Raw genomic sequence first — 11,300 nt, 5'->3', positions numbered from 1 at the left:
GATTTATCTAAGTTACCTAAAATTAAACTAATTGCAAGAAAAGTAAATTCAAGAGTTGGATTGATTGTTTGTTTTTTTTTTAAATTAAGACTACTAATTTAATTGCAAAAATGAGAAGTTTTGGTTGTAAGCAAATTAGAGACAAATGACCATCCCAGATTTCCTGTAACGCCCCGCGTTTTCATACTTTCAATATTTAGAAACCATCGTTTGTAAAACTATTTTTGGAAACTTTGTATTCTTGTAATCGTTCTTTCCTTGTAATCATTGTAAATCCGAGACTTGGATCATAAATAAAATTCGTATTTCTTTAAATTCACCATCTACATATTCATACATGTTCATACGTTCGAATTCATTGTACATCGAATCCTTATTTGTAATTCATACTTATACGATACTTATTCACGATGCATGTCCATGCTTGTCCTTAAATTGTTGATACCTAAAAACCCCTAATAATATGCTTATTTATACAACGGTTAATCATCTAATATGTGACATATACTTGTCACTTACAAACATGTTACATACTTGTACATTACACTTTTTACCTAGTTAAATCATGTTTTATTTCATATTTCACCTTGTTACAAGTTAGGGGAAACATTGTTGCATATTATTACACAACTTAACTAACAAAATTACTCATTATAATGTCTTAAAAAATAAAAAAATAAAGGAATATGGCAGCCCCAATTCAGCAAAATTCAGCCCCATATAGTTGGGTTTTGTGGGCTAGTTTCAAGGTGTAACCCCTTCTAAACACTTCCAAAGCCCAACCCATTGAAACCCTAATTCTTCCCCCTATAAATACCACTTATAACCAGCCTCTCTACCACTTTTGCAACACTAAAAACTCTCAAAACATCCTCCAAACCGTAGCTGAAAGCAAAGGTTCGAGCAGATTGACACCCCTTCACGAAAATGAGCATAACTCACTCATTTCTTAACGAAATCACTTGATTCTTTTTCCTACTTACTTGGATAATCATGGGGTTCGATTCCTAGACTTCTCCTTGGAGAAATCAGACCTGGAAATGCCCCGAAATCGTCCATAAACTTTCTGTTTGTTTTTATGTTCATTAAAAACTTGTTTAAACCTATGTAACTTGTGTTCAACACATCTAATACCTATGTCCTAATGCTTACAACTTATCCCATGGTTGGTTAAGCTTAAAAACAAGGTTGAGACATTTAAAATCAGAGGATTAAACCTCATAAACTTGGTGTTTTGTCTAGGGTTTCAACCCACAAATCATGTCAAGCTTAGGTCTTGATGAATGAGTGATTAGGGAACAACTTGGGTTGTCCTACATACAATCCTCACGTGATTTGATGATTTCTCTATAGTTAGGTTGTTTATGTTATTGTGCAAATCCTAGTTCGTGACCCTCCTTGGTTGTTGTTACACCAAGTGAAGTGGTGAACATTCAAGGGGTTCCTAAATGGAAGCATGTCCTTCCTACCCCATACATGACATCTATGATAACACGAGGTGCCTAAATGAAGATTCTAATCTTCTACCTCCTACTTGAATTATTGGACTAAATAATATGTAGTACTTAACCTAGAAAATGTAAAAGGGTAGACACCTTAGTTACTGAAATATAAAGTTGTCCCCAAAATTTGACATCAGTTTGAGGTATAAATTAAGAGTTATGCTCATTAGCGTAATTAGAAGCTTTCTTAATAAATAATTAGCGTATTTAACGCATAACCTATCTAAACCCGAATTTATACCAAAACTTTATACCCACTGTTATATAATAATATTTTGGAAATTTTAAAGATTTTTATCTATTTTTAGGCTGAGCATAACTAGAGGTTCTAAGCTTATTTCGGCTTATGCCGGTTTTACCCTTTACGGTCATAAAATGAGTTTTACATAACCTTTTGACCCCAAACCTTTTCCTACTGATTTGTTATATTAGATATGATATTTTGAGCCTTCTAGAAATATAAAAATATCAGCTTTCCTTTTAAAACCCGGAAATGGCTCCAAATCGCCTTTTTAGGCATTTTTACGACATAGTATATGTCAGAACGAGTTTCTATATAAAAGGTCTAATACCTACTGATATATTTTATAAAAATATATATTATAACAGTAGACTAAAGTTGGAAACTCAGATTTTCCGTTTTTACCCTTTTAGCCTATGTAAAATTACCAAAATGCCCTTATGAGGCGTAATCGGCGTATAAAAACATTTGGGGCATATTTGGACATACCTTACTGATATTACAATATATTTGGTGCATATAATCTCAGGAAAACTTGCATATGACTTATGTGGTTACTCGTTACGCACTTTCGCGTTCGGATCGGTTTATGTGACTAGTTCACGCATATTAGCCGAAACGGGTCAAACCATGTCATCTAAGTCTCAAAATTCAGAATGTGTTTAGTTTACCCATATTATACAAGTATCCAAGCTTGTAGGGTCTAAATCACATTCCTTCCTGGTATTCGCATTCCTCGCGATTAAACCATATTTATTCTTCGAAACTAACCGGTCTAAGCTTAGGCTATGTTAAAAGACCCGTTAGGATTCTAATAGGTTATTATAACCTTCGTTCCAGAATAGGAGCCCAGTAAAAGACACGTGCATTTTTGAATTTGTGGTTATACTTGCTCAGGTAAATACTTTTAACTTATTTTCCCTTATACGGGCTTGGGGGTACGGTATATAAAATACCGCTTGGTCGGGCGATTGACCCCATCTCATTAGTAGTTGGGTATTATCAATGGGACCCGTTTAAAAACTTGGTGTTGTTTGTTTTTATGCCTTTGGGAGCTTAATGACCATGTCCCGGATATCCTTGGCATCATTTTTTGCCACGACCTTGACACCCGGGTGTAGGCGTACACCCGGTATTATGTCCATTATTTTTAAGGTATTAACGTTGGCTTCCCGCCGCGGACTTATACCATGTGGTGTGTCATTTAACCTTAAACCCGATACGACTCGGGCGACTGAACGGTTAACAAACATGTAAATCTTTTACAAGTTTAACTCTGATTAATTATTCCCAAGTTATAAAATGTTTTGTGCCTTGTGCATTTAAAACCAATTTTTAAATATTTTCAAAATGAGTCAGTTAAATTGTATTTACCAGTGCAAACTGACGTATTTTCCCCAAAAAGATTAAGTGCAGGTGCTATACGCAATAGGCTGGCTTCTCCTTAGCATCGTAGAGTCTCGCAAGCTTTTGGGATGCATATATCTGTTGGACAATTTCTTTCTTTTTCTTCGATCCGCCTGTGGATCTATTTTGACTGGTTGTGATACTTGATATTACAATTAATAGTTGAAATAAATCTATTTTCATTTGCTTCCGCTGTGCATTATAATTTGTGTTGTTTGACATATGATGATATCAACTACGTCATGTAATCCCCCACCGGGCCCATCGGTGACACGTGGAAATTAGGGGTGTGACAGGTTGGTATCAGAGCCAACACTGAGTGAATTAAACACTAGTCTTTTGTGTTTAATCTCAGTGCACAAATTGCACATTCTTCGAGTTCCAAGTCTAGACATTGAACATAGGACAAACTCTGAATTGTTTTATTTTTGAGTCTTTTATTATATTGTTGTTATTGTCTGATTATTTTATGCAGGTCATCATGCCACCCAGATTTCTTCGCTGTAGAGGCAAAGGACCCGTGTCAGGACATGATCACGAGGCCGGGCCGTCGCATCGACGTACTCCTTCCATCACCATGAGCACCAGCCCGCAAGAGCCATGGAGGCTCTATGTCGAACCCGGAAGGCGATCAGTATCCCTTAGCTCCTCTCCTTCGTACCAACACTCATTTGGGCCCCATTCAGAAAACGAGCCCAACAACCAGCCGCCAGCTTTCATACCTTTACAGAGATCCAACTCTCATCATTCTTTTGGCGACCCAACACCCATTTTCCAAAGCCGATTTAACCCGGCTAACCTTCTGCCAGAACCCGTGGGTTTTAACCCACTTGGACCGGAAGACCACTTTTCAGGGGAAAACGACATGGATGAGGATACTGACCCCGTGGAGCCTGCATCAGGAACGCCGAATCATCCCATTGAGATCTCAGATGGGTCATCATTCCATGGATCGCCATACCGCGGACCGGACAGTTTTATGGAGAAATTCAATCAGTATGTTTGGTATTTCACCCCGTCTGAGCACTCGCATCACGAGCAGCAACAGGATCCTTCGGTGGGTCATCAATTTGTGGCAGTCACGCCGCCGCCACCACCGCCAGTAGAGCAGCAGCCGCCTCCGGAGCCACCGAGGCGAAGAAGGTCGAACGCACGGATGTCCGTGCGAGGTGGAGTTCGGATTAGTACTCCCCAGCCATCAAGTGGCAGCCATTATCCGCCACTTCAGGAGGAAGAGGACCCATATAATGGTGGTCCGTCAAGCCCTATACCAGATGTTAACTCAGTACCTGTGGTACCACCTTTGGGTTTCGATAACCCGATTCCTGCGTATGCTGGGTCAGCGGCATACAACCCATTCGAGCAGCCAACGCACACCCACTACAACTACAACTACGGTTATGCGGAGGTAGATCCGTACCAAGTAGCTCGGGATTACAATGCCCTTCATCCTGAAGGACCATATGGAGGGCCATGGACTACTGGTTACCCGACTTATGGGTATCAGCATCAGCCACCTCCTGCACCGGTGTATCAGCCGCCACAGCCACAGATTCAGCAGGAAGTCCTTGAGAGGTTAAACCAAGTTGAACAAGAAGTTCGTGAAGACCGCAGAGAGCGGCAAGGTTTCTTCAAAGGGCTGTCAGACTTGCTTAAGGGGAAGTCGAAGAGGAGGGGTCATTGAAAACCCTGATTATTTTTATTTGTGTTGTCATTCGGTCCCTGCGTGGACTTGTGATTCCAGTATTCAGCTCCTGCGTGAGCTTGTTGTTTGTATTCCGCTCCTGCGTGAGCAAGTTTGGTTAGTTAACCCCTGCGTGGGTTTGTTCTTGTTTCCCGCCTCTGCGTGGGCATTTTTATTTATTTTTAGTAGAAGTCCCGTTTGGGCAATTGTTGTACTGTTTTAAAACAATTGGTGAGATGTTTTAATTAAGTTTTCATTTTATTGCATGCATAAATTATGAAAATAAATGAAATATTTAAAAGGATCTGCCACTATAATTAATTGGTAAAATCTAAAGTGAACCAAGACCTAGCTTTATAAAATAAGGCCAAGATGGTAGTTTCATAATTAGGTTAAGATCCATAATTAACATCTCAATTTAGGACTATTCTGCGTTAATTACTAAAAGAATCTTAGAGGTAAAACCTAGCCTTTGTGTTATTCAAACCTGGCCAAGATGGTATAACCCACATAATAGATTCCAATTATTAACATCTAGTATGTTAATGCTCTTGGCAAACTGTGAATCAGTAAAGTCACACAGGCCATGTATATTTGGGTTAATTTTAAATTCCCTTAAAATTATTTAACCACTTCTTTGAAAGTGAAGTGCCTGTGGGCAATAATTAAATGTCCTCCGTGACTAAGGACAGTGGTAGCTCATGACTCCCTGTTAATTAATGGTAGAGAATTATGATTCGACCTAAAACACCTAGATACTGTAAAATCTTGGTTATTAAATATCTTAACTGTCTTTGTGACTAGGCCTTGTGTGCTAATAATAAAGTATTATAGGATAATAACAACATCCTAATGTTTTAATAAATTAACCTAAAATGGCAATCTAAGACCTTGGTTAATAAAACATAAAATACTATAAAGAGCCTTTAAGTGAAAATCTTGTCTATTAATTATTTGTAGCGTTGAAGCTACATGACCAGATCAGAGGAAGCCAATAGCCATCCGGTTGAGAACCGTGATGATGCAAAGTTCCTAGTGACTAGTGCCGAGTTGAAAGCGATTGTGAATGAAGCGGTTGAGAAAGCCTTAGCGCGACAGTACAGTGAGTACAGTGAAACCCACAGTAGAACTCTGTCTGCACCACATGCGAAATCAAAGAATCATTCTGAGATTCGCAACAAGCCGCCACCTACTCCTCCCAAACCTAAGAAAGATGAGGATCGTCATTCCTCAAATGAAAACAGTGTTCACCCCAAGAAGCTTGTGGTTGATGAAGCCCCACGTGCTAAGGGTTGCACGTATAAGTATTTTGTGTCATGTAAACCTCGAGAGTTTACAGGGGAGAAAGGGGCAGTTGACTGTATGACATGGCTTGATGAGATTGAGACAGTGGTAGACATCAGTGGATGTGCTGAGAGGGATATGGTTAAGTTTGCATCCCAGTCTTTCAAAGGTGAGGCTCTAGCCTGGTGGGGAGCATTGATCCAGGCTTCTGGGAAGGCTACCCTGTATAGTATGTCATGGGAGCAGTTTGTTGCTCTTATCAAGGAAAACTATTGCCCTCAGCATGAGGTTGAGCGTATTGAATCCGATTTCCTATCCTTGGTTATGAAGAACCTTGATTGCCAGGCATACCTCACCAGTTTCAACACCTTATCCAGATTGGTACCTTATCTGGTAACCCCTGAACCAAAAAGGATCGCGCGTTTTATTGGGGGTTTGGCCCCAGAGATCAAGGCCAGTGTGAAGGCCTCGCGACCTGTTACATTCCGATCTGTCACCGACTTATCTCTGTCTCTCACTCAGGATGCAGCGAGACAGAGAGCTCTAAGAAGTTCGGAATCTGACAAGAGAAAACGTGAAGATGATAATTCACGTCGATCAAACAAGAAACATAGGGGAAACCATGACGGTAAGAAGGGCTCTGAGGCCAGGAGGAACGAGCATCGGTCGGGCGATAAGACCAAGTGCAAGACCTGTCAAAAGCACCATTTTGGGAGGTGCAGGTTTGAACAGAAATCCCAGTCTAAGATGTGTGGGATATGCAAGTCTTCTGAACACCGGACTCTCGAATGCAAGAAGTTAAAGGATGCAACTTGTTTCAGTTGCAATGAGAAGGGGCACATCAAGACTAACTGCCCGAAGAATGCCAAGAAGGCGGAAGAAGGAAAGAAGACCAATGTCAGGGTCTTTCAAATGAATGTTCAAGAGGCCATCCAGAACGATAACGTCATAACTGGTACGTTTCTCATTAATGACGTTTTCGCAAGAGTATTATTTGATTCTGGCCCAGATAAGTCTTTTGTGGATAGTAAATTCTGTGAGCTGCTAGGATTGCCTGTTAAAACCCTTAGTGCAAAGTATGAGGTAGAGTTAGCAGATGGTACCTTAGAAACAGTCTCGACTGTGTTAGATGGATGTGCTATATCCATTAGGAACCACTCTTTTCCTCTATCCCTGCTACCCTTCAAATTAGCCGGTTTCAATGTAGTATTGGGCATGGATTGGTTATCGCATAACCAAGCCCAGATCGTATGCAGTAGAAGGCAAGTAATAATCAAGACTCCATCTGGTGAGTCTCTCACCATTCAAGGAGATACGCGTCATGGATTGCCTAAGCAGATGTCTATGCTCAAGGCGTCCCAATGTTTGAAGAATGGTTGTGTCATCTATATGGCACAAGTAACCATTGATGAGCAAAAGCCCAAGATTGAAGAAATCCCCGTTATATCCGAATACCCTGAAGTCTTTCCAGAAGAACTGCCTGGTCTGCCACCAGACAGGCAAGTGGAATTCAAGATTGATATCGTTCCTGGAGCTGCACCTATTGCTAGAGCGCCTTATAGGCTAGCACCAACGGAGATGAAGGAATTGAGAACGCAGCTAGATGATTTGCTAGCCAAAGGTTTCATTAGACCTAGTTCGTCTCCTTGGGGAGCACCGATTTTATTCGTCAAGAAGAAAGATGGTTCGATGCGTCTATGTATCGATTACCGAGAGCTCAACAAAGTTACCATTAAGAATAGGTATCCTCTACCCAGGATCGACGATCTATTCGATCAACTTCAAGGGGCAAGCTACTTCTCCAAGATCGACCTGAGATCGGGATATCATCAGTTGAAGGTTAAGGAAGAAGACGTGCACAAGACTGCGTTTAGGACTCGTTATGGCCACTACGAGTTCCTAGTGATGCCTTTCGGGCTCACAAACGCACCTGCCGCATTCATGGATCTCATGAATCGCGTTTGCAAACCTTACTTGGATAAATTCGTCATCGTCTTCATTGACGACATTCTTATTTATTCCAAGAGTAAAGCTGATCACGAGAAACACCTCCGCAGTATTCTGAAGCTGCTTCATCAAGAAAAGCTGTATGCAAAGTTTTCCAAATGTGAGTTTTGGTTGAGAGAAGTCCAATTTCTTGGACATGTGGTTAGTGAGCGTGGTATTCAAGTGGATCCCGCTAAAGTTGAAGCTGTCATGAATTGGCAGGAGCCAAAGACGCCTACGGAAATCCGCAGTTTCCTAGGTTTAGCTGGATACTACAGGAGATTCATCGAAAATTTCTCAAGAATTGCAGCACCCCTAACTTTGCTGACTCGCAAGAATAGCAAGTTCAATTGGGGACCTAAGCAGTAAGAGTCATTCGATACTTTGAAGCAGAAATTAATTAACGCTCCCGTGTTGACGTTACCTGATGGGATTGATGAATTTGTAGTATATTGTGATGCATCACACACCGGGATGGGTTGTGTGTTGATGCAGAAAGGCAAGGTCATTGCCTACGCTTCGCGACAATTGAAAGTGCACGAGAAGAATTACACCACTCATGATTTGGAATTGGGTGCCGTTGTATTTGCACTAAAATTGTGGAGGCACTATTTGTATGGCACTAAATGTGTGATCTATTCTGATCACAAAAGCCTTCAGCACCTGTTCAACCAGAAAGAATTAAACATGAGGCAGCGACGTTGGATGGAAACTCTAAATGACTATGATTGTGAAATAAGATACCATCCCGGCAAGGCCAATGTAGTCGCAGATGCCCTAAGCAGGAAGGAAAGGATAAAGCCAATCAGAATCAATGCCAAAAGCATTGAGGTCAAGAATAGTCTGCATGAAAGGTTGTTAGCTGCACAGAAGGAAGCAGTGCTAGAAGCTAACTACCCTAATGAGAAGCTAGGAGTGACTGAAGAACAGTTATCCTATGGCAAAGACGGAATCCTGAGGTTGAATGGAAGAATATGGGTTCCTATTTTTGGAGGTCTTCGTGACGTCATCCTAAAGGAAGCCCACAGTTCCAAATATTCCGTCCATCCTGGAGCGGACAAGATGTATCAGGATGTAAAGACAAATTACTGGTGGATAGGCTTGAAAAAGTCTATAGCCACCCATGTGGCTAAATGTCTGACGTGCGCTCAAGTTAAAGCTGAGCATCAGAAACCGTCAGGTTTGCTGCAACAGCCTGAGATTCCCACCTGGAAATGGGAAATGGTAACAATGGATTTCATTACCAAGTTTCCTAAGAAGCCGAAGGGAAATGACACTATTTGGGTGATAGTTGATCGACTGACTAAGTCAGCTCATTTCCTACCCATTAGAGAAACTTTCAGTTCTGACATGCTAGCCCAACTGTACGTGGACAAGATAGTAGCCCTGCATGGCGTACCAGTATCCATCATCTTTGATAGGGATACCAGATATACATCTCACTTCTGGAAAAGTTTCCAAAGGTCACTGGGTACGCAGCTAAATTTTAGTACAGCTTATCATCCTCAGACGGATGGGCAAAGTGAGCGTACTATTCAAACCCTGGAGGACATGCTTCGAGCATGCGTGATTGACTTAGGCGGAAGTTGGGATAGACACCTGCCTCTGATCGAGTTCTCATACAATAATAGCTACCACACCAGCATTAAGGCTGCGCCTTTTGAGGCACTATACGGTAGGAAGTGCAGAACACCCATTTGTTGGGCAGAGGTAGGAGACGTTCAAGTATCAGGACCCGAATTAGTCCTGGAGACGACTGACAAAGTTACCCAAATCACTGAGCACCTAAAAGCTGCCCGTGATAGGCAAAGAAGCTATGCCGATGGTAAGCGAAAGTCCCTCAAGTTCGAGGTTGGCGATAAGGTTTTGCTCAAGGTATCACCTTGGAAAGGAGTAATGAGATTTGGCAAGAAAGGTAAGTTAAGCCCAAGATACATTGGACCATTCGAGATCATCGAATGTGTAGGATCAGTGGCTTATAAGTTGAACTTACCAGAAGAGCTTAGTGGTATTCACAATGTGTTCCACATCTGCAATTTGAAGAAATGTCTGGCTGATGAATCGCTAGTCATACCGCATACAGATGTGCATATTGATGAAAGCTTGAAGTTTATAGAAAAACCTGTGTCGATTGAGGACCGACAGGTAAAGAAGCTTCGAAGGAAGCACGTACCCATTGTCAAGGTTAAATGGGAGGGCCGCAGAGGTCCTGATTATACATGGGAGTTAGAATCCACGATGAAGGAGAAATACCCTCAATTATTTCAGTAAATCTCGGGGTCGAGATTTCTTTTAAGGGGGTGAGGATGTAACACCTCGAAAATTCCTGTCCATTAGAATAAAGACACGTGTCATGTGTGACAGACGTGTCAGAGAAACCGGATTTTTAATAAAGAGATATGTGGTAGGATTTCTAATAAAAAGGGGCGTCATGTATTTAAAATACCTCTGAACGACCCAAGGGCGACACGTTATTAAACCACCTCTGAGCGACCCGACATTTTTTTTATAAATCCCAAGATCCTTAAAATCAATTGATGATCATCTCATACGATAACCGGTTGCTCTCGAATAAATAAAGTTTCATCTTTATTAAGGGCTATGGAATTATAGGTTGTTACTACTCCTAATCTAAATAAAATCCTGGTTAATAAGTCTTGTTTTAGTTTGGCCAACTTCTATGAAAATCCAAGACTCATCCTTGGTAATCTCCGTCAAATTTTCAAGACTCTTATGAGTTAAATGGAATGGGGAACATGTAAGAGTCTTCCCTTCATGCAATGGCTGTGTAAGTGGTCCCACAAGCTGCAAAAGAAATGCATGTTTCGAATTTTGTGGTTGCATGGTCAAGACTTAAAAGTTTGCAAACTTTTGTCTTCTGGCCATCGCTTACGGACCGCAAGGCCCTTGGCTTACGGTCCGTAAGCAGGGTACCTGGGAATGTTCCGCATGGATCGGTTACGGACCGCAAAGCCCTAGGCTTACGGTCCGTAAGGTGGGCACCTGAACCATGTTTCAGTAAAGTCGGTTACGGACCGCAAATCATGTAGCATACGGTCCGCAAGAGGTCCTTACGGACCGTAAGGCCTCAAGCTTACGGTCCGTAAGACCGTCGCTGGCAGTATGTTTTGGACAGCTGCCTGTCCAGCCCTTTAACCGACTTAAAACGTAAAATTCTGATTCTATGGGCTTCCTA

The 11,300-nt window shown here is 41.5% G+C and overlaps 1 protein-coding gene across 1 annotated transcript; it reads left to right on the top strand.

Moving 5' to 3' along the window:
* The first annotated feature begins 3,727 nt into the window (after nt 1-3,727).
* On the top strand, nt 3,728-4,834 carry LOC118480258 (extensin-like). The gene is made up of 2 exons (XM_035975009.1): nt 3,728-4,252; nt 4,346-4,834. The coding sequence occupies exons 1-2, from the start codon at nt 3,728-3,730 to the stop codon at nt 4,832-4,834; spliced, it is 1,014 nt and encodes a 337-aa protein (XP_035830902.1).
* Nucleotides 4,835-11,300: the final 6,466 nt, after the last annotated feature.

This window comes from Helianthus annuus, chromosome 7 (assembly GCF_002127325.2).
Source record: "Helianthus annuus cultivar XRQ/B chromosome 7, HanXRQr2.0-SUNRISE, whole genome shotgun sequence".
Taxonomy (NCBI): domain Eukaryota; kingdom Viridiplantae; phylum Streptophyta; class Magnoliopsida; order Asterales; family Asteraceae; genus Helianthus; species Helianthus annuus.
This window is presented reverse-complemented; position numbering and strand designations above follow the sequence as displayed.